General features: G+C 36.2%; 1 protein-coding gene across 1 annotated transcript in view; it reads left to right on the forward strand.

Moving 5' to 3' along the window:
• RIT2 (Ras like without CAAX 2) overlaps nucleotides 1–24,979 on the forward strand; it is a 381,589-nt gene that overhangs the window by 121,103 nt on the left and 235,507 nt on the right. Inside the window, exon 3 of the mRNA XM_077777640.1 lies at nucleotides 13,656–13,729. Within this exon, the coding sequence (XP_077633766.1) occupies nucleotides 13,656–13,729 (74 nt within the window). The remainder of the gene's footprint in view (nucleotides 1–13,655; nucleotides 13,730–24,979) is intronic.

A 24,979-nucleotide genomic window follows, 5' to 3' on the forward strand; every position in this document is an offset into this window, starting at 1 on the left:
TGGGGCATCATGCCAGGCCAATGAGAAATATATTTTGGACAGAAAGGTCCTGGGTGTCATTCTGTTTTCCATCTCTATAATCCATATTTGCTAACATTGTCAAAACTTATTTACTGTGAAGATTGAATATCTTAGAAGTTGTCATTCTAATACATGAGATAAAATTTATACAGATGAAAGGAAAGAGAATCATTAGCCAAAAAATTGTCATCATTTAATTCTGTGCAAATATTGTGTTGCTGTTACCCAAAATTGGGTCCCCCTCTTGGTGGGTGTCAAGCCAAAAGACACAACCAAGCCAAGGAATAGAAAAATGAAGGGTTTCAGTTGCAGCAAGCAAAAGAGAACACTGGGTATATTTCCCAAAACACTGTCTGTCTCAACAAAACTGGTGCAGTTTTAAGCTAAGGGTGCATACATATTCATGAAGGGGCTTGTGTGATGGGGAATTCATCATGGACTTGGGGCAAAAGTCATCTTAGGTGATAAAATCCAGGTCAAAGTCATGAGGAACAAGCAAGGTTCAATTCTGTCTTGAGTTAGTCTGGTATTTGAGTGCTCAAAGGGGTTTAAAACCTGCAGAGATAACTCAGGAATGTGTGCCTGGTCAATCTTTACTTTTGAATGACCACTGGGAAATTGACCACTGTTTACTGTCACTGATATGATTAGGCTAATCTTCTGGCCTGATGGTGGCCTTTTGTTCTTCCATTCTTTTGTTCCCTTAAAATCATTATCTTCTGGGTTCTATTCTTTTTTTTTATATCAGAAAGTTCTGCAAGAAATGTGCTTTGGACAACTAGTTCTGGTCAGGCATACATCACAAGAGGGCCAGGGGCCTAAAGTGACTTTTATGTCAAGAAAGCTATCTGTCTTTTCCCAGGGACCCCTCTCTACTTATATTACCTTAAACTGTATGAACAATTAGAGAATAGGAATGGGGTATTTCATCCGATTTTACACCTGAGCTCAAAACATTCCCTTTCAAAATCACATTAAAAAATATAATACATATACAGGAAAATAAACATTTATTACAAAATAAATATCCAAATAATGTTCACTCTGAATAAGAAATGATTTTCCAATAAATATATCTTAGTTTAGATGTTATTTTCTATAAATGGAAACGTCTAGCTTTTTCAAAATGGATCATTAGATTCAGGCATGTTGTATGCTGTGGTTATCTACATTTCAAACAACTAATCCACTGTATGAGTAAACTAGAAGTTATTTGCATATTATATTACTGATGAAGTCTGGGATTTTTGCAGTTTAGAGATAGCACGAATGATGCTGTTGTAAACATATTCATATTTGTGCACTTGTGCAACTGCACACGTGCATGTATTCCTGATTAATGAAATTGCTTATAACAAACTGCCCCAAATCGGGTAAAAATTGTATTTGTCCCTCACATACCTCTGTTAGTTGGAATGTCTTATCTTCATATAGGTGTATATCTTCTGAAACCAGTGGGTATCTCAGGGCATAATCTTTATTTTTCTTTTTTTTATGTTTTATTTATTTCTGAGAGAGAAATAGAGACAGCATGAGCAGGGAAGGGCAGAGAGAGAGGGAGACACAGAATCTGAAACAGGCTCTAGGCTCTGAGCTAGCTGTCAGCACAGAGCCCGACCTGGGGCTCGAATCCACGAACAGTGGGATCATGACCTGAGCTGAAGTCCGACGCTTTACCGACTGAGCCATCCAGGTGCCCCATCTCGGGGCATAATCTTACAGTGATGGAAGAATCAAAAGAGCATGAGCCCCACTGCACAGGTGTGTTTCGTTCCTCTAGTCACATCACATCTATTAGCATTTCATTGGTCATATTAAGTCACATGATCAAGTCTAAAATCAGTAAGTACGCTCCACCCACTATAAGTCCATGGTAAGGGTGTGCAGATGTACTATCCGTACAGAGGAGAACCGAGAGGAATGATCTACCTAACATGTAAGTTACAGGTATGATGAGCTTTAGTATACAGTCCCAAGTAGTTTTCTGTTTACACACCCCCTGTAGTAGATGACCATTCTCCATGGCTCCACCAGTTCACTATTTGGTATTGTCTGTTTTTTAAAGCTGCTCTTCTAGGGGCGCCTGGGTGGCTCAGTCAGTTAAGTGGCCAACTTCGGCTCAGATCATGATCTCGCTGTTTGTGGGTTTGAGCCCCGCTTACCCGCGTTGAGCTTTGTGCTGACAGCTCAGAGCCTGGAGCCTGCTTCAGATTCCATGTTTCCACCTCTCTCTCTCTCTGCCCTCCCCTGCTCATGCTCTGTCTCTCAAAAATAAATAAATGTTAAATTTTTTTTTTAAGCCCTGCTCTTCTATTTTGAGAACATTGGCATCATGTAGTTTTTCTTTAAATTTTTAAAATGTTTTATTTATTTCTGAGAGAAAGAGACAATGTGAGCAGGGGAGGGTCAGAGAGGGGGAGACACAGAATCTGAAACAGGCTCCAGGCTCTGAGCTGTCAGCACAGAGCCCGACGTGGGGCTCGAACCCACGAACCGTGAGATCATGATCTGAGCTGAAGTCAGATGCTTAACCGACTGAGCCACCCAGGGGCCCCTAGTTATTTTCTTAAGTTTGTGTAAGAGAGTGTGCATGTGAAGGGAGGAGAGGGAGAGAGGGAAGGAAAGACAGAATCCCAAGCAGACTCTCTGTTGTCAGCATGGAGCCGGATGTTGGGCTCAATCCCATGAACTGTGAGATCATGACTTGAGCTGAAACCAAGAATTAGGCGCTTAACAGACTGAACCACCCAGGCACCCTGGCATTAAGTAGTTGCTTATTACTGATTATTGATAGGGTTGTACAGCTTTAAATTTATCAGCCCTCTGAATGGTGTTCAGTTTATACTTACTAAAACTGGAACATTTTAAAAGTTAAAGTGAATTTAAAATTTTTAAGTTGAAAGGTTAGCATGTCCTAAGCAAATCTGGGAAGCGTCTATTTTTTTTTTTACCCTATTATCTTCTTAATACCTGGTGTCAATATCAATGGCTCCTTACCCCAAGGAAAAGGAAAAGAATTCATACATTTTGCTACTAATCTCTCCACCTCAGATACTCTTTTTTTTCTTTAAAAAATATTTTTTTAACATTTTATTTTATTTTTTGAGAAACAGAGCATGAGCAGGGAAGGGGCAGAGAGAGATGGAGACACAGAATCTGAGGCAGGCTCCAGGCTCTGAGCTGCCAGCACAGAGCCTGATGAGAGGCTGGACCCACAACAGTGAGATCATGACCTGAGCCGAAGTTGGACACTTAATCGACTGAGCCAACCAGGCACCACCACCTCAGATACTCTTTTCTTTTCTTACCCTTCTCAGTGAGATAACTTCTAAGAGAGCCCAAGGGTCAGCTCTCTTATCAAGTCTTGGCCTATTTACCAACCTCCAACTTTAAGTGGACTTTGTTATACTTCTGTTGTGCCCTCATTTAATGACAAGGGCCATGTATTATTAAACTTTGTATCACTAGTACCTAGTATCTATAAATGGATAAGTGAAATTTTTTTCTAAATTAGAATGCTTTTTACAAGTTGTGTGATAATGGGCAAATGACATAACTTCTAATGACCTTTAACTTCTCTTCTGTAATTGAAGGTGAGAAGAGTTCTTCACAGAGTTATGACAAGATACAAATGACATAATGTAAAAAATATATATGAGGCTAGCACAATTTCAGTGCTTAATGAATGATAGTAATAAATGTTATTACTTAAAAATATGAACCTCAATATCTTGCCCACTTTTCATTGGAGAAGATTACCTCTTTCTGAGTGACTTGTAGAAATTCTTTATACATTCTGGATATGAGTCTTTTGTTGATACATACACTTTATTCCACACTAGGGCTTACATTTTCCCTCTTCAAAGAGCCTTTGATAAGCTAATTTGTTTTGGTGTACTCAGTACATTTAATAAATGTATTCTGATTTGTCAATCTTTATATACACATATATGTTACACAAACTTTATAGTGAGTGTTCATATAAGTTTTTAAGAAGTCTTACTACTCCAAACCATGAAGGCATTCTCCTACAGTATCTCCTAGAAGTTTTGTTTTGCATGTTTATACCTACAATCAAACTAGAATTGATTTCTGGGTATATCATGAGATAGCAATCAGTCTCCATTATCTTCGATATTTATACCTGTTCAGTGGTGCTATTTATTGAAAATATTTTCTTTTTCCTACTGCTCAAATGCCAATTCTGTTTCTTTAAAGTGTTCGTTTATATGTTCATTCTCATTCTCTCAGTTTATTTTTCTGTATGCCAGAATCACCTTGTTTTAATTGCTGTAGATTAACACTAAATTGTGATATATCATTCAGCTTATGTTCTTTTTTGAGATTCTTGGCTATTTTTGTCCATTTTAATTTCCATATTGACTTAGATCAGTTGGTGAATCTATTCACATTTGCCCAGCATTCAGTCTGTTTGATATGCATTTATAGATCAATTAGGGGAAAGCAGACCTCATCAAAATATTTAATCTACCAATTCATAAGTAGGGCCTATGCTTCTACTTACTTATGTCATGTTTAATTTTTCTCATGTCCTACAACTTCCTAGGTAAAAGTCTTGCAAAACTTTTGCAAGATTTATTCTTTGGGGTTTGATATTTTTGATGGCATGTTAATACCATAATTTCACTTATTTGCTCCTGTGCATAAAAATGACTTTTTTCCCCTGTATTGACTTTGTTGCCAGAAAACTTATTAAATTGATTTATTCAATCTACAAATTTAACTATAGTATCTTTGAAATGTTCTGCATACCCAAAAGACATTTTCTATGAATAGTGACATTTTCCCCTTTTAAATTTATTTTTTAATTATTTTTGCCTAGCTCAACAAGAGGAACCACCAGCATAAAATAAATAAAAGTATTTATAATCACTATTCTCATTATGTATCCAATTGCAGAGTGAATGGTTTTAGTCCATTCAGATGTTTTGTCCAGTAAAAATAAAGTTTGCCTTTTGTTTAGCCACTTATTACTAAAGATAATGCAAGCTCCTTCTATGCCTAGTTTGTGAAAAAGTTTTTGAGATTTTGGAATTGTTTATACATAAACAGATATTGATACATTTATTTTTTTATTTGAGATAATTATAAATTCAAATGACACTGTAAGAAATAAAGAGATCTTATATCCCAATACCCAGTTCCCCTCAATGGTACCACTTCTCAAACTGTAGTACAACATCATAGTCAAGGTACAGATTTAGTCAAGATACAGAACATTTTCATGACTACAATGATCCTTAATGTAGACTTTGAAAACAACACCCACTTCCTCCATAATGCCTGGCAACCACTAATCTGTTATCCATATCTATAATTGTGTCACCTCAAGAATATTATATAAATGGAATCCTAGAATATGGAACCTTTTGGGATTAGCTTGTTTCAATTAGCATAATTCTGTGAAGATTCATCTAGGCTGTTGCATGTACCAACATTTCATTCCTTTTTTTATTGTTGAATAATATTCTATTGATGTGGATGTACCACAGATTGCATAACTATTGAAGGGTATTTAACATGGTTTTGGTTCTTATGAATAAAGCTACTACGCATGGGAAAAAATAGTGTGTCTTTATGTGAGCATAAGCCTTCATTTCTCTGTAATAAATGTCGGAGACTATAATTGCTGCTTTACATATTACATGTGGAAAATAAATACATGTGTAATATATTTTTAAAAATACACACTGTAAAATATTGAGTAATCTCATGTTTCCACATTCTTACCAGCATTATGGGCTGTCACTTAAAATTTCTTTTTAACATTTATTCATTTTTGAGAGACAGAGATAGAGCATGAGTGGGAGAGGGGCAGAGAGAGGGGGGAGACACAGAATCTGTAGTAGGCTTCAGGCTCTGAGCTGTCAGCACAGAGCTGGATGTGGGGCTTGAGCCCAGGAACTATGAGATCATGATCTGAGCCAAAGACACACTTAACTGCCTGAGCCACCCAGGCACCCCAATTTTTACTTCTTAAAAAGCCATTCTGACAGGTATGTGATAATGGCTCATTGTGAATTTTTTTTATTTTAATTTTTGGGCTCATTGTGATTTTAATTTGCACTTACCTAAAGCTAGTATTTTTTTTTTTTTTTTAACAAAAGGAAAGGGACTTATATTTCTATTATCTCCTGGTAGTATCTCCAGGATAAATTGGATTCTATCCTAAAACATCTAAGACACTGGTCTGTGGAGTCTTATCTTCCAATTATATTCACATTTAGAAGTCACTCATTTTGGTATTCGTTTCTCCACCATCAAGGTCACTGTGTCCTAGTACCTCTAATTTGAATTTCAAATTTTAAAAAAATTTCTCTAACTTACCCACTTTGGTTTGGATTCTTATTTCAATCTTAGAGATATTAGCTATTTTCTCACATTATTGTTTCAGGATCAAGTATTTAATTTTGGAGGTCCAGTGGAAGAAATTTAGACTTCTTATTCTAAAATTGAGAATTACAAAGAGTCCCAGCAGATCATCAAACAAAGCACAGATCCTTCTACATGTAGAGTACTGCGTGACTGAACAGGTGGCATGCCCATGATGCCAGCTAAAGCTAATGACGTTAAACCTGTATCATGTGCTTATTTGCCATCTGTGTATCCTATATCATGGAATGTCTCTGTGTCTTTTTTTTCTTCCACTTTCTAAATGGTTGTTCTTGAGGTTTGAGAGTTCTTTGTATATGCTAAATAGTAATCCTTGGTCAGATATCAGGTTGCAAATATTTTCTCCCATTCTAGCTTCTCTTTTTATCTTCCGAATGGAGTCTTTTATAGAGCAAAAGCTGTGTTTTAAAATTTTGAAGTCAAATTTATAAACTTTTTCTTTTATGGACTTTGTCAGATCTAAGATTTTGCCTAGCCCTGAATCTTGAAGATTTTTCCTATGTTTCTTCTAAAAATTTGATAATTTTATATTCAAGCTTCTGATCCATTTTAGATTGCTTTTTCTATGAAGCATGATACTGAGCTAGGGGTTTGTTGTTTTTACCAATGATGTTTAATTTTTCCTATGCCATTTGTTGAATATGCTCTCTTTACTTCACTAAATTACTTTTGCAGTTTGTCAAAATGTAGTTACATTTTTGAATGTTTATTTCTGATTTCAATGTTCTGTTTTATTGAGCTATTTGTCAATACAATGTAGTGATTACTGTAGCAATACAATATGATATAAATATACAATAAATAGTGAAATCAGGAAACCTGATTCCTCCCACTTTGCTTTTTCAAAATGTTTTAGCTTTTCTAGTGTTTTTTTATTTTCATAAAAAAAATTTTAAAATGGTGCCCATATCCACACATACACATGAGTGTTACAAAATTTTGATAGGAATTGTGTTGTCTTTGCATCAGTTTGTGGGGAATCAATATCTTTATAGTGTTCAGTCCTCTAAGCCATGAAAATGGTATGCCTCTGCATTTAGATCTTTGAAAGTTTCATTCATCAGTGTTACATGACTTTTAGTATAGAAGGTGCATATGTTTTGCTTTGTTTACACCTAAGTATTTAATTTTTTGAACTGTTCTAAATTGGTTCACTGTTAGATAGGTTATAGTCTAAAAGTGTTCTGTCTTGCTAGGCTGCGCTTAGTTTCTCCTGGGCTTTTTTGTTTTGTCTGTACCCATTAGTGTTTCCAGGCTGCCGTCGTCTTCAGTTTTATATTTGTGAGGCAAAAAGAAAACCCAGAGAACTCACGACAGGGTTATTCCTTGGATCTCAAACTCTTAGTCAAGGTGCCTTTTCCTTCCCACCTTTCAGAGTCTTCTTAAGCTTGTTCTATGTACAGTTGTCAGGGTTTTATTTTATGTATCAAGAGGCATAGGGAAAAGTACATCTATTTCATCTTTCCAGAAACCACAGTCTTGGTATAATACAAAACTCTGCCACTTAATGTTCTCATATTGTATCTGAGCTCCAAAAGCTCCTTGGAACCCTTCTGGAGGTATCAACTGAGGGAAGGTGAAGAGCTGGGACTCCCACAATTGATCTAACCATAAAAGCTAGTTATTTCTGTGAAGAGATAATCTGTATTTAAACACATTGTATCTTAAAATACCCTGGGAAACAACCATTTTATAGATCATGGTTTATGCAGTCATTCATTATGATTATGGTAAACGGGGGCAAGAAAGGTAGAATAAAATGTCATCATTTCTTTCTGAAGGACCTGTGGAGAGGAGAGCATCTACTCTTCCTCACACCAAAACAAGAAGTGAGGCAGAGACAAAGGACTTGAAACACTCAATGTCAATGCCTATAGCCTAATCCCATTAACTCTCATTTATGTTTAGTAGAAGAGAGCCAAGGAATCAGGTTTCCCATGAACGCCTCTTTCTGGCTGAAAAGAAAGGGTTAGAAGGTTCTACCATTGAAAGGATGTGGACGCTCTGAAGTACCTTCTGTAGATAACAGTTTGGGGGAAGAACATGGATTTTGCTGCTGTCACAGCAACCTCTTGCCAGGCTGCTGCTGCAGGTCTACTCCCTAATGATGGCTATTAATCTCTTTTCAAAGACCTCTCTGTTGGCTTATCCTTGCTATGAGAAGCCATGGTTGATAATGGCTTCTCCCAGTAATGGCCTTCAGCAGGTGCGAATCTCCAGCTAGTGTCTGTGCTTCCAAAGGAAGCACTACAGCCTGTACCGCCTCACTAGGTTTGCTATGGAAAATCGACCCAAGGACCCTAAGAATACATATGGTTGTCCCCCTTGGAGTTAAACTTCCCAGACCAGTGACATTGTGCATTTTCCTGGGAGAAGCAGGGAAATGTTGATTGATATGAACTACCACACTAGAATCTATCTATAGGAAAGATTTCAATTGCTGTGTAACTCAGATACACAGGTACACCCCTTACCCTTCCCAGACCTGAATACACTTGGCTTAATCCTTAATTTTACAGCATGATAAAAAGCCTAAACTCTGCCCTATAATTTCCATATATTTCCAGGACTGACTTTCTAATGGCATCCCTTTCTTTAGCTCTTATTTCCGTGGTGGGCAAGTGTGTTCTCATTAACTTTTAGTCCTTAAGCTAAATTCAGCCGGTTTTCAAAACCATTTTCAAATCCAGCAAACTTATATACCCTTATTAGACTTCACTGAATGTTTCAGTTCAAGAGGAGGGGCTGTGCTAGAATCAGTGCAATTCCCTTTCTTTCTTGGCCTCTCACCAGGCCTCCGCCTTCCAAACTCTGTTTTCTATCTGTTACTTTTGAGGATTGACCTCAGCTCGACCTCAGCTCCTCTGGGTGTCTTCTGCTATCTTCCTAAATAAGCACATTTCAAATGTTTCTAATGTAACACTTGTTACAATACAATGAATTACCTGTTTATTTTTATGTATGCTCTCAAGATTGTAAACTATGTTGTTAGAAATCAACGGTCTTTTTCAACATGGTAGATTGTGTCTATCAGAGTGTGTAGCACTGATTACACACTCAGGCACATATGTCATTATTGATAAATAAACTGATACATTAGATTTGTATCAGTACAGATTTAGTTATTCTTTCTGTCCAAGAGAAAATTTCCAATACATTGTGTTCCAAGATACTTTTGCTTTATACACATAATAGACACACAATTAAGATGATTTACTTAAGTAATTCTTTGAGACAGTTCTCATAAATTATCTGAATCTGAACTTTCATGTTGTATTTTTTTAATTGGGTTAATGATTAATATCTTAGAGATGTATACTACCTTAGAATTAGAGTTACAGAAATATATCTTCGTTGTAATACCAGTTTTTATACATTTCAGGCTTTCAGCTAACCATGTAAGAACTTTTCAAGTATCTTAAGATTTTTTTAAAAAGTCTTCTAGTGAGGGTTGCCTGAGTGACTCAGTCGGTTGAACATCCAACTCTTCATTTCATCTCAGGTCATGATCCCAGGGTCCTGGGATCAAGCCTCCATCAGGCCCAGTTCAGAGCATGGAGCCTGTTAAGATTCCATGTGTCCCTCTCTCACCCTCTCTCACTCTCTCCCCTGCTCATGTGCATATAGTCTCATTCTCACATAAAGTCCTCTGTGAAAATTCAACAATAACTTTATATTTTCTCAGTTACATATTGTGGTTTTGAATTGTTCCAATTTTGTGTTTACAACTAACATTTATGTTAAAGGTATTTGAATATGCTCTGCAAAGGAATTAAATGAATTTTTTGGATAGATTATTCAGAAGACCTTAATGTGTTTTAATTATAAACTTTGTATTTTGGAAGATTACTGTAAACATATCCTACCAAATCCTCTGATTTACTTGTTGGGGGAGTGCATGGGGAAAGAATAACCACATGGGTAAATAGAAATGGCAGAAGTAGAAGTGATTTAGTTTTAATATAATTTAAACTTAAATAATTATTAATTTAAAACGTAAACTTCTTATTCCTTCCTCTCTTTTCTCTATTTTCTCTCTCTTTCTCTTCCCTCCTTCCCTCCCTCTATCTTTCACACACACACACACGCACGCACACACACACACACACACACACATATTCTGCTTTAGTTGATCTGTCTAGAGCACCTATGCATTGACTAATATGTACTATTAACTCCATCTTACAAGTAAGATTAATTGGTTGGCCAATTATAACAGCAATATTTAGTGATGGGCGTGAGGCTTTAATACAGGTCTTTGGTGGCTTCTTCCTATAAAATTTTCAAGAAGGAAAGTGAAGAAGACCTAAGAGAAGCAATGGTGTCAAATCAAACATCAGGGTTTTCAAATGAATTTTAAAGTGGTATTTTAAGGTAGAATTTTAGAATTTAAGGTGGAATTTTAGAGATGCCTCTAAGAATATGGCTCCATTATGCTTTTCAGTGCAAATAATATAGCAGGCAGTTGCTACTATTTCTGCCTGATAAAGCTTTGTATACATTTGGCCTCTTGCTTTGGAAGATAAATGAACTCACTTCAGGGCTGTGTCTATAGGCAGATGATTGAAATTCAGGGAGGTGTTTATATGTATTCAAGAGAGAATTTCTGTCACTGAATTTCTACATGGGAGGTCTCAAAGGGAGTGGATGGATGGAAACAGGAGGGAAGATTGTTTATTGGAAGGAAATGAAAGGGATTACTTTCTATGGAGGCCAGGGAGGTGACCTAGATTCACAACACTGGGATGTATACTGTGATAGACACTTCTTAAAAGAGAGAAAGAAATCTTGGATAGAAGGCCTGACTTAATTTCCAGCCAATTCACATCAAGTCTCTTTGAAGGGGTTTTCTGATCCCAGGAGAAGCTTTTATTTGATATATGTTTCATGTGCTGGGTTTATCTAGGGCTCAGATAATCACACAGAGCAGTTCTTGTCTGGATTACTCAGCATGCTCCTGGCCTCAGCAGGCTCTTTCTGGGGCCTTTGAGTTTAAATAAACAAACATAAAATATGAAAGACTCATATGTGATTCTCAGGTCACAGCATCCTTTTCAGAGTAGCTGTTCTTATTTCCCTATGAAATTGAAAAACAACCCTATACATTAAAAAAAAATCCACAAGATTTCTCATGTGTAAAAGGCAGATCAGTGAAAGTACAAAGAACAGTGGAATGGAAAATGGAAAGACTGTGTGATTGCTCATATACTGAATGGTGTTGCAGAATGGTCCGTAGTTGCTAAAACCACACCTGATTGACCAGTCTGCAGATTATACTTGCCACAACTTTGTTTCTGGAGCACAGTCATAAGGTATGGATTTCCTTGAAGGGGTAGGTTTGTGTGCCTATAAGTTTTTGGATCTTAACATCCCATTGCATATATGTGTGTGTTTCCCTGTGATTGTTTAAGTTCTTGAGAGTAGAGACGACCGTGTGTGTGCATGTGTTTGTATATCTTCGTATTTCCAGAAGCTAGTGAAAACCTAATTTAGGGGAGGTGCTCAGTACTATGTCTTTGAAAAGTTCCTCCTTGGTTGACCATTACTATTTTCTAAACCAAAAGGTTCTGAAAATCATATGTGGTTCAAAGTCAACAGTATGAATAATTATTGAGATTGTGCCAAGATTCATTGCTGTCCTAAATGCTACTAGTAGTGGTTCAATTTGCTCTTTACTTAAACTATAAATGGTGGATGGGGTGCCTGGGTGACTCTGTTGTTTAAGCATCTGACTTTGACTCAGGTCATGATTTCGTAGTTCGTGAGTTTGAGTCCTGAATTGGGCTCTCTGCTGGCAGCACGGAGCCTGCTTGGGTTTCTCTCTCTCTCTCTCTCTCAAATAAATAAACATTAAAAAAGAAAGAAGGAAAGAAAGAAAGAAATTTGGTGGCAAGGAAATCCTTAAACCCAAAGCAAATGGAAGGAAATACTAAAGATTAGAAGATAGGTATATTGAGAATAGAAAAAAAATGGAGAAAATAAATGATAAGTTACTTCTTCAAAAGAAGGAACAAAATTGACAAATCTTTAGCTAAATTAACTAAGAGAGAGTTTACCCAAATAAGTAATTAAAACAGGGACCTTAAAATCAAACTTACAGAAACAAAAATATCATAAGAGAATTGTATGCCTAATTAATATCCTTACTAAACAACATATTTAAAAACAACAACAAATTGAAAATGGATCAATAACCTAAAGGCAAAAGTTAAAATTATAAAACACTTAGAAGAAAACATAGGTTTAAATACTCATGACCTTGAATTTTAGAATAGATACTTAGGACACCAAAAACATGAACAATAAAATAAATTATACTTCATAAAAATTAAAAACTTTCCTGCATCAAATGCCATTAATAAATTTTAAAAACCTACAGGAGACTAATCTTTTAAAATCATTTATGGTAAGTGTTTAGAGTACAGAGTATATAGGCATGTATAAGTTAACATGTACACAAGCATTAAAACTTCTTACAGTTTTTGGTATACAATTCTTTACCGTCTTGGTTAAGTTTATTCCTAAGTATTTGGTTGCTTCCTGTGCTACATAAATGAAAATATTGTTTTATTTTTAGATTGCTTATCATCAGTGTATAAAAACACAACTGACTTTTTTTGTTTGATTTTTGTATTCTGTAACTGCTGAATTTTTTAGAAGTTTCAATAGTCCTCCTATCCCCCAGCCCCATGGAATCTTTAGAGTTTTCTATTTATAGTATCATGCTATCTGTAAACAGAAAATTTTACTACTTCTCTTCCAATTTGGATGATTTTTTATTTTTCTTGTCTCATTGTTCAGGCTTGGACTTTAGTACTATGTTAAATAGAAGTGGTTAAAGTAGGCATACTTGTCTTATTCCTGATATTAGAGGAAAAGTTTTCAGTCTTTCATTGAATAGGATGTTGTGATGTGAATTTGCAGTGTATGATAAAGAGCAGACTGATAAATATGTTTCACAATTTGTTCTGTAGGTCATATGACCAAGATACCTCAAATCATAATCTTGTCCTAATGAAAGGGAAGTAAATCTGACTTGACTTTAAGCAGAAGCTCTTTCCTGTATTTTCTTGGGTTATCCTTCTCACTTTGTGTACTCATCTAGAATATCTGATTATTTTATTTAGTTAACTTATTTAGAAATTCTTGGTTATGAAATCTAAAACTCAGGCCTTTCACTTTAATATATTTGGGTGTAAATTCTGTCTTGTGTTTTTCAGAAGATGCTTACAAGACCCAGGTTAGAATTGACAATGAGCCAGCTTATTTGGACATTTTGGACACGGCTGGTCAGGTAGGTAATTTTCTTAGATTTCTTTAATCCTTGCGACCAGTTTAGGCCTTAATCTCAAATGCATTAATTACAAAAAATAGGTTAACAATTCCAACAGGACAAGACCAAATCCACAATAGTGATGGGAGGTTAAATAAGAAAAGAATTGAAAGGAAAATGTGACTCTTTGCCAACAGAGTATTTCAATACTCTCTTAAGGTTTTAAATATAAAAAAATATAAGTATACATGCAATACTATCATCTAAGATGTAATACTGTAATACTGTGATACTGTAATAGTATCATCTAATACTAACCATCTAAGATGACAAAATTAATGAAAGAACTTATTCTTCCTGTGTAAAACTTAGACCCTAATGTGATGATAATTTTTATTAGAAAATTGTAGTGAGATAAAAAAGGAAGATCTACTTAGCAAATACGCTCATGGAACCAAGGCTAGAGACAGGTGGAATGGGTGACATACACAGGATGCAAAATAATCTAATGCATTAATTTACAAATGCGTAGATAAGATCAAGGTCAAGGAAACCTATGAGGAGGAGAGCATAGGTGGTGTGATATAAACATATAAGTAAAACAGAAGAAAAGGAGTCAGAGTTAAAACCTTTAAAAATAAAGATTTTACTTAATTTTATACTTTAATCATGTTCAAATAAAAACAAACCCCAGACATAAAGTAACTTTCTACTTTATTGTAAACCCAAAACTATTCTTTAAAAAATAGTCTTAAAAATATAACTTAAGAACTAGCAGAGGAGAAAGGGAAAGTAAATTAAAAAAATAATACATTATAAAGTTGAAAAGAAAAAGAAACAGAAAACCTAATATAACAAATATAAACATATCAGGAATCAAAATAAATAGAAAAGGACATACTATCGCCCTTAGACAAGTAAATTATTAGCATTATATTGAATAAAAGAACAAAACTAACCTGTACTTTTTTATTATTTAAATTAAAATTAGTTAACATATGGTGTAGTATTGGTTTCAGGAGTAGAATCTAGCGATTCATTACTTATACACATTACCCAGTGTTCATCCCAACAAGAGCCCTCCTTAAGCCCCATCACTCATTTAGCCCACCCCTCACCCACCTAACCTCTAGCAATCTTCAGTTTGTTCTTTGTATTTAAGAGTCTCTTATGGTTTGCCTCCCTCTGTTTTTATCTTTTTCCTTCCCTTCCCATCTATGTTCATCGGATTTGTTTCTTAAAGTCCATATATGAGTGGAATCATATATTTGTCTTTTTCTGATGTATTTCACTTAGCATAATACCCTCTAGTTCCATCCACATTGTTGCAAATTGCAAGGTTTTATTTTTATGTTTATTTTTTTTTTTGATCACCAAGTGCTTTTCCACTGTCTTTATTCACTCATCAGTCGATGGACTTTTGGGCTCTTTCCGTAATTTGACTATTGTTGATAGTGTTGATATAAACAATTGAGGTGCATGTGCCCCTTCAAATCAGCATTTTTGTATCCTTTGGATAAATACCTACTAGTACAATTGCCAGGTGTTAGGGAAGGTCTACTTTTCACTTTTTCTCCATACTATTTCCAGAGGGGCTGCACCAGTTTGCATTCCCACCAACAGTGCAAAAGTGTTCCCCTTTCTTTGCATCCGCACCAACATCTGTGTATACTACTTTGGTTTAAAAGATACATAAGAATACAGAAATGTGGCAAGTCAAAAAATGATTAGAAAAAAAATAAGCAAAAAGAAACCAACCTTAAAGTGGGCATACCTGTATTAATATCAGACAAAACAGATTTTATCACAAAAAGTATTAGTAAGTTCTAAAAGTGCCATTTTGTAATGGAAGAATAATCAAAGATAATTTCTGGTCTATAATATTCAAGACAAATGTATAAATCCAAAACACATCCAAAAGCATGTGTAAAGGGAAATGTTAAGCATCTCCATCAGTAAGTGCTATGTCAAAAATTAGTGCAGTTATAGATTTGAGAACCCATTTACCTTAAATAGAATGTTGTAGTCGATGTGTGAGTAGGCATTCTTTTCACATAGTGTTAATACATTTGATTNTGTATGGGCGCGAGTGCAAGTACGGAGCTCCTTACTTCTCCGCCATCTTGCCTCTCTGAAAACAGGATTTACCTGTTTAAATGTTTTATTTAATCTATTTTATATAATTATTTTTAAAAAACTATATTAACTGGTATATTGGTATATGCCCCTCAAATACATGGTCTCTTTCTATATTTACGAGATTTATTAAGACTATTTGAAGTCCGTATATTAGCAAACTCATTTGTTCTGAGTGATATTAGGACAATGGGCTTATGGTAGAGAAGGAGGGCTGAAGCCATTGGGTCTATTGACAGAGGGAAAATTATTTCAGTTACTTGAAAGAGCTGCATTATCCAAGGGAAAATATACTTCTTTTCAGGGGAACTTTAAGCCTAATTAGAAGATTGAGTAGGTTAAATGTCATTCAAGAATAAAGTATTTTTTAATATAATTTATTATCAAGTTGGCTAACATACAGTGTTTACAGTGTGCTCTTGGTTTTGGGGATAGATTCCCGTGATTCATCACTTACATACAACACCCAGTGCTCATTCCAAAAAGAATGCTCCTCAATGCCCATTTCCCATTTTCCCCTCTCCCCAACCCCTATGAACCCTCAGTTTGTTTTCTGTATTTAAGAATCTCTTATGTTTGCCTCCCTCCCTCTCTGTTTGTAACTAGTTTTCCCCACCTCCCTTTCCCCATGGTCTCCTGTTAAGTTTCTCAAGTTCCAAACATGAGTGAAATCATGATATGTCTTTCTCTGACTGACTTATTTCACTTAGCATACTACCCTCCAGTCCCATCCATGTTGCTGCAAATGGTAGGATTTCATTCTTTCTCATTGCCAATTAGTATTCCATTGTATGTATAAATCACATCTTTTTGATCCATTCATCAGTTGATGGACACTTAGGCTCTTTCCATAATTTGGCTATTGTTGAAAGCGCTGCTATAAACAGTGGGGTACACGTGCCCCTATCAATCAGCACTCTTGTATCCTTTGGATAAATTCCTAGTAGTGCTATTGCTGGGTAATAGAGTAGTTCTATTTTTAATTTTTTGAGAAACCTTCACAGTTTTCCAGAGTGGCTACACCAGTTTGCATTCCCACCAACAGTACAAGAGGGTTCTCATTTCTCCACATCTTATTAGCATTTGTTGTTTCCTGAGTTGTTAATTTTAGCCATTCTGACGGGTGTGAGATGGTATCTCAATGTGATTTTTATTTGTATTTCCCTGATGATGAGTGATGTTGAGCATCTTTTCATGTGCTTTTTGGCCATCTGGCTGTCTTCTTTGGAAAAGCGTCTATTCATGTCTTCATGAATTTCTTCACTAGATTATTGTTTTTGGGTGTTGAGTTTGTTAAGTTCTTTATAGATTTTGGATACTAGCCCTTTATCTGATAGGTCATTTGTAAATATCTTTTCCCATTCTGTTGGTTGCCTTTTGGTTTTGTTGATTGTTTCCTTTGTAGTGCAAAACCTTTTTATCTTAATGAGATCCCAATAATTCATATAATAAAGTATTTGTAACAGCTGAAATCCTCCAACAACCACAAAAACAAAAAGCTACTTGGAAAACAGTCGACCTACATCACTAAAAATAGTCAACTAGAATTAGGCTTTGGTAGAAAATGAAACCCTTTGTATTTTTAATAGCCACTCAGTCTACAAGTATGTATGAACACTTACCTGGTCACATTTGGTACTAATGTAATCATGGATAACTAGATGTTTTTCCTCCCCATTGGTGTTGGGTTGGCCATATCACACTTCCCAGGTCAATGAAATGTCAGCAGATGAATCAACCTGCTTGTTCTTGGTTGAGATCTTAAGAGGCACTAAGGGTGCTGTGCTTCTCTTGTGCGTGAAGAGAAGGCATGAAGCAGGTAACCCTTGGTTCCAGGAAAATGAAGGAAACACATACAACAGACCTAGACTCAAATCAAAGTTGAGAGCAAAACCCAGCTCACTCACAGCCTGAAGCACATCTGTTCTAGCCACCACACAGACTGAAGAACTAGAAAAATTCAGGAACACTAGTAGCTTCAAGATCCTAAGTGTAGTAGCTTTGTCTTGCAGCATTATCTTGACAATAGCTCATCAATGTAGCAAATTAAAGGAGCACTTATTCAATATGCCTAGAGATGGAGAATATTACTTGTTTGTAGATGAAGTGGTGAGTGTGGAGAGAGAAATCTGCAAACACTAACTCAAGTGTTTCTAACTCTTAGAGGCTATGCTCTGGAACCAATGAAAAACTTGTTAGTAAATAATTTTAAAAATGCATATACCCTTATTTTCCTGAGCTAGCTTCAATTGCAGGCAATCATAGTCAGGAATGCATCTGGCTCAAAAAATGGTGACTTGTTGGCTTCCAAACTATTAATCTCTCATGGGCAAGAGATAATCTATATAGTTGATTTAATAAGACTTATGTCACTGTAGGGAACAGCAGAGAACACCCCTGAAACACATTTAATAATAACATCTTGTTTTCTTTTGTAACTATTCCTATTAAACATCTGTTGAAATTTATTATCCTTACAACAAACCCAGGAAGTAGATAGAAATGTTATTGTTGCCACCTAGAATTTGAGTAAAATGGTGTATAAAGAAAGGGCTGTCCTTTTGGAGACAGTGTTGGTAGTAGGTTCAACTGTTTGTGTTTGAGCTGTACTTATAGCCCTATAGTGCTTAAATAATCCCATGGAAGAATCATTGGCTATCACCAAATGGCATGTTGGAAAGGAATTTTAACTATTCTTCCAGTGCTTCAATTCTCAATGGTCCTGCCAAATATTCATTAAGGTTTTTTGACCACTTCAGTTGATTAGGTACTCTGCTTCTAGAAACAGACAAGATGAGTTTTTAGGAAACTTTAATTATTTTGAAAGGATTTTCTTACAATGAGATTACATTTCCCTCTCTATAATTTCTACCTATGGGTCTCAGACCCCTGGAAAAAAATATTACTCATTTTATAAGTGAAAAATTTAAATCTTACAGAGGTTAAATGATTTAACTAAAATAACACCACAAGCTACTGAGCCAGCTATTCTGTTTTTTTTGTTTTGTTTTGTTTTGTTTTAGTTTATTGTTGAGTTGGTTTCCATATAACACCCAGTGCTCATCCCCACAAGGGCCCTCCTTTATGCCCATCACCACCCTTCCCGTGCCCCCACCCCCATCTGCCCTCAGTTTGTTCTCCGCATTCAAGAGTCTCTCATGGCTTGCCTCCCCACTCCTCCATAATTTTTCCCCTTCTTCTCCCCCATGGTCCTCCATTAAGTTCCTCCTAATACTCCTATACATGCAAACATATGGTATCTGTCCTTCTCTGCCTGATTTATTTCACTCAGCATAACACCCTCAAGTTCCATCCATGTTGCTACACATGGCCGTATTTCATTCTTTCTCATTGCCATGTAGTATTCCATGGTATAGATAAACCACATCTTCCTGATCCATCCATCAGTTGATGGACACTTAGGCTCTTTCCATGTTTTGGCTATTGTTGAGAGTGCTGCTAGGGACATTGAGGTACATGTGCCCCTATGCATCAGCACTCCTGTATCCCTTCTAAGCCAGCTATTCTATCTGCACTCCTATTCAAGCCTTTGCTTACTTCACTCCTCTTATGGAATCCCTTAGTATGTATGAAGGTACTATTCTAGTCAAGAAAACGCAGTATAGAATAGAATTTGGCTCCTGTTCTTAAAATGCTTGAGGTTTGGAGCAATGGGAGAATACTAAATTAAAAATTGCAACAAATTGTGGTAAGCAGTATAGCAGAAGTGTAAAATTTTTGATAATGAGTTATCTCAGATACCTAAATTATTTTTTGTTCTGGCCTAAATACNAAGTTCAGTTTAATTATAAATGTATTGAATTCTTCTCCTTATTAGAAATAATACAAGTAATTGTCCTCCAAATACTTCAAAATATATTTTTTGATGTGCTATATATCTATTCACTGAAGCTTCGTAGACCCATGTATTCCCCCAATACCTGGCTATTACCTGTACTAATTTATTTTGAAGCAATGGGAAATGTAACTGTCATCTTGTATTTGGTTTAGCTCCTAACCAATTCTGCAGTCAAAGCAAGTCCTTTAGCCAACCTGGCACTGAGGAAATGTAGAGATTTCTGCTTTCCATCTAATGAATCTGTCCTTCCCACGGCTGCTGACCCAAAATCAGACTGATACAGGTCTCCTTATTGCTATAATCTCAAAATGTCTATTCTTTTCATGTAACTCTCAAATAACATGTAGGTATGACCTAATCTGTCTAGAATAAGACACATTAAGTATTAACCTTAAAAATAAAAATTATTCAGGGGCGCCTGGGTGGCTCAGTCGGTTAAGCGTTCGACTTCGACTCAGGTCATAATCTCGCGGTTTGTGGGTTCAAGCCCCGCGTCGAGTTCTGTGCTGACAGCCAGCTTAGAGCCTGGAGGCTGTTTCAGATTCTGTGTCTCCCTCTCTCTCCCTGACCCTCCCCTGCTCATGCTCTCTCTGTCTCTCTCTGTCTCTCTGTCTCTCTCTCTCTCTCTCTCTCTCAGAAAGAAATAAAAATTATTTTATGTACTGAATGAAGGTATTCAGGAAGAGCTGAGAATTCCAATTTGGAATATGTAAGCTATGGCAAAACTATAAGCAAGTCCAGCAAACAAATGTTACTTTATAGAGAAGGAGGAAGTTGGGAGAGAGGGTGCTTTAAATGAAAGTTCATTGTTAAAAAGCAAGAATTCAGGGTGATGATAGTTTGCCTTTGGCTGAGTTGCAGGAGTAGTCAATTGCTTCTAGAAGATTCAATGTATATATTTTCTTGTTGAGGCCTGTAATTGATAATTCTTTCCTGCTGATACTTGTGTCGGGGTGTATAATGGACAGTTCTTCCTGTAACAGATATTGTAACCTCTAGCCCCCTGACTCTACTTTAGTGAGGTTTCTTTTAATTTTCACATTTCCTGCTTTGATCAAAACCTTTCCCTGGAAGCGTCACTGATCAAAAGTCAGGTTTTCTGCCACACTAGTGATTTTGCCCCTCAGCGCCAGGAAGCACCTTTCCTCGTTGTCATGTTCTACATCAAAGGGCAAATACATAAGCAGTTGGAAAACAATTATGGCCACATTTGGGTGACTAGGGAGATAAAGAGGGAAAACACTCAGGCGTTTCTCATCTATAGTCCATATTTATCAAGATTGTAAATATTGAAGATCATTTTATTAGGTACATCATTTTCACAAAAGTTTGACAGGCAACAAAATACAAAACTTAAAATAATTGTACAGAACAAAAGAAATAGCCATTCCAAATTGTCTGGTGATTCTAAACTGGGACTTTGGATCTGAAAGTAGCCAATTGAAAATATTTATTGGCACTTATTCCAACTTAGGGGAGAAAAGTTCTCATTTTTCTGGTTATTTTTTTAAAAAATTTACATCCAAGTTAGTTAGCGTATAGTACAACAATGATTTCAAGAGTAGAGTCCTTAATGCCCCTTACCCATTTAGCCCAACCCCCTCCCACAACCCCTCTAGTAACTCTCTGTTCTCCATATTTAAGAGTCTCTTGTATTTTGTCCCCCTCCCTGTTTTATATTATTTTTACTTCCCTTCCCTTACATTTTTTATATTATGTTTACTTCCCTTCATGTTTTGTATCTTAAGTATTCATATAAGAGAAGTCATATGATATTTGTCTTTCTCTGACTAATTTCACTTAGCATGATACCCTCTAGTTCCATCCATGTAGTTACCAATGGCAAGATCTCATTCTTTTTGATTGCTGAGTAACACTTCCTTGTGTATATACCACATCTTTATCCATTCATTTGTCGGTGGACATTTGGGCTCTTTCCATACTTTGGCTATTGTTGATAGTGCTGCTGTAAACATTGGGGTGCATGTGTCCCTTTGAAACAGCATACCTGTATCCCTTGGATAAATACCTAGTAGTGCAATTTCTGGATCATAGGGTAGTTCTATTTTTAAGCTTTTGATGAATTTCCATACTGTTTTCCAGAAGGGCTCTCCCAGTTTGCATTCCCACCAGCAGTGTAAAAGAGATCCTCTTTCTCCACATCCTCTCTAGCATCTGTTGTTGCCTGAGTTGTTGATGGTAGCCATTATGACAGGTGTAAGGCGGTATCTCATTGTGGTTTTGATTTGTATTTCCCTGATGATGAGTGCCGTTGAGCATTGTTTCATGTGTCTGTTGGCCATATGGATGTCTTTGGAGAAATGTCTGTTCATGTCTTTAGTCCATTTCTTCACTGGATTATGTTTTTTGGGTATTGAGTTTGATAAGTTCTTTATCTGATATGTTGTTTGCAAATATCTTCTTCCATTCTGTTGGTTGCGTTTTAATTTTGCTGATTGTTTCCTTCATTGTGCAGAAGGCTTTATTTTGTTGAGGTCCAATAGTTCATTTTGCTTTTGTTTCCCTTGCCTCTGGAGATGTGTTGAACAAGACGTTTTTGCCTGCTTTCTCCTCAAGGATTTTGATGGCTTCCTCTCTTACAGTTAGGTCTTTGCATCCATTTTGAGTTTATTTTTGTGTATGGTGTAAGAAAGTGATCCAGTTGGAAAACAATTATGTTTTTTATGAACCTGGAATTATCCAGGTTCATTTTTCTGCATGTTGCTGTCCAGTTTTCCCGGCACCACTTGCTGAAGAGACTTTCTTTATTCCATTGAATATTCTTTCATGCTTTGGCTGTACGTTTGTGAGTCCATTTCTGGGTTCTCTATTCTGTTCCATTGATCTGAATGTCCTTGTGCCAGTACCATACTGTCTTGATTACAGCTTTGTAGTACAGCTTGAAGTCTTGGATTGTGATGCCTCCTGCTTTGGTTTTCTNGTTAGGTCTTTGCATCCATTTTGAGTTTATTTTTGTGTATGGTGTAAGAAAGTGATCCAGTTGGAAAACAATTATGTTTTTTATGAACCTGGAATTATCCAGGTTCATTTTTCTGCATGTTGCTGTCCAGTTTTCCCGGCACCACTTGCTGAAGAGACTTTCTTTATTCCATTGAATATTCTTTCATGCTTTGGCTGTACGTTTGTGAGTCCATTTCTGGGTTCTCTATTCTGTTCCATTGATCTGAATGTCCTTGTGCCAGTACCATACTGTCTTGATTACAGCTTTGTAGTACAGCTTGAAGTCTTGGATTGTGATGCCTCCTGCTTTGGTTTTCTTTCTCAAGATTGCTTTGGCTATTTGGAGCCTTTTTGGTTCCATACAAATTTTAAGATTGCTTGTTCTAGCTCTGAAGAATGCTGGTGTCATTTTGATAGGTGTTGCATTGAATATGTAGATTGCTTTGGGCAGTATTGACATTTTAACAATATTTGTTCTTCCTATCCAGGAGCATGAATATTTTTTCATTTTTTTGTGTGTGTCTTCAGTATTCTTCATGGGCTTTCTATAATTTTCAGTGTATAGATTTTTCACCTCTTTGGTTAGATTTATTCCTAGGGATTTTATGGTTTCAGGTGCAATTGTAAATGGGATTATTTCCTTGATTTCTCTTTCTGTTGCTTCATTGTTGGTGTATAGGAATGCAACTGTTTCTGTGCATTGATTTTATATCCTGCCACTTTGCTGAATTCCTGGGTCAGTTCTAACAGGTTTTTTTTTGTTGGAATCTTTTGGGTTTTCCATATAGAATATCATGTCATCTGAGAAGAGTGAAAGTTTGACCTCTTCCTAGCCGATTTGGATGCCNAGCCTTTTTGGTTCCATACAAATTTTAAGATTGCTTGTTCTAGCTCTGAAGAATGCTGGTGTCATTTTGATAGGTGTTGCATTGAATATGTAGATTGCTTTGGGCAGTATTGACATTTTAACAATATTTGTTCTTCCTATCCAGGAGCATGAATATTTTTTCATTTTTTTGTGTGTGTCTTCAGTATTCTTCATGGGCTTTCTATAATTTTCAGTGTATAGATTTTTCACCTCTTTGGTTAGATTTATTCCTAGGGATTTTATGGTTTCAGGTGCAATTGTAAATGGGATTATTTCCTTGATTTCTCTTTCTGTTGCTTCATTGTTGGTGTATAGGAATGCAACTGTTTCTGTGCATTGATTTTATATCCTGCCACTTTGCTGAATTCCTGGGTCAGTTCTAACAGGTTTTTTTTTGGTGGAATCTTTTGGGTTTTCCATATAGAATATCATGTCATCTGAGAAGAGTGAAAGTTTGACCTCTTCCTAGCCGATTTGGATGCCTTTTTATTTCTTTGTGTTGTCTGATTGCTAAGACTAAGACTTCCAATACTATGTTGAATAACAGTGGCAAGAGTGGACATCCCTGTCTTGATCCTGACCTTAGGGGGAAAGTTCTCAGTTTTTCTCCATTGAGGATGATATTAGCATTGGGTCTTTCATAGATGGCTTTTATGATTTTGAGGTATGGTCCTTGTATCCCTACTTTCTTAAGGGTTTTTATCAAGAAAGGATGCTGTATTATGTCAAATGCTTTCTCTGCATTTATTGAGAGGATCATGTGGTTCTTGTCCTTTCTTTTATTGATGTGATGAATCATATTTATTGTTTTGCACATAATGAAGTAGCCTTGCATCCCAGCTATAAATGCCAGAAAAGTTATCCTTATGGAGGCAAACCTAGAGTCATGTATGCCTTCTGGAAGTTTCCACTTAAAGCAAGCACTTAAAACAAAATAGTAAATACTGCAAGAGCACACTGAAAGAATTAACCAAGTGCATTTGGAAAGATAGAGTACAGGTATAAACATGAAGCAATAGCTAATGAATTGTTTACAAGAATGGCAAAACTAATATCTAAAAAATGGTGTTGGAGACAAATCTTATCTAATAATATAGCCTATAAGTTTGCAAATTCAGAGATCATGAAATTGAATAAAAATCCAGCCATCTAATAGTAAAAATGAAAGACTTTTGTGAATTCTGAGCCTTTTAACCTTTCAGAAAAAGCAAGTAAAAAATTAAATTGTCACAGGGTCATGATGAGGCTGTTTCTGAAAGCCCATAATCGAGGTGAAAGATTCCCCCTTTCTCAAAGATTTGGGAAATGTGGACAAGGGCATTTTATTTCCACAAAAGACATATTAGAAGAAAACAGTGAGGAAATGGTACACAGGTCTGGTCTGGACATCTTGGAAAAGCTGTCTCCTCAGATGCTGTCTTCTGCAATTCTGGGAAATGTCTACTTT

The sequence above is a fragment of the Crocuta crocuta genome, unplaced genomic scaffold (assembly GCF_008692635.1).
Source record: "Crocuta crocuta isolate KB4526 unplaced genomic scaffold, BGI_CrCroc_1.0 scaffold36, whole genome shotgun sequence".
NCBI lineage: Eukaryota > Metazoa > Chordata > Mammalia > Carnivora > Hyaenidae > Crocuta > Crocuta crocuta.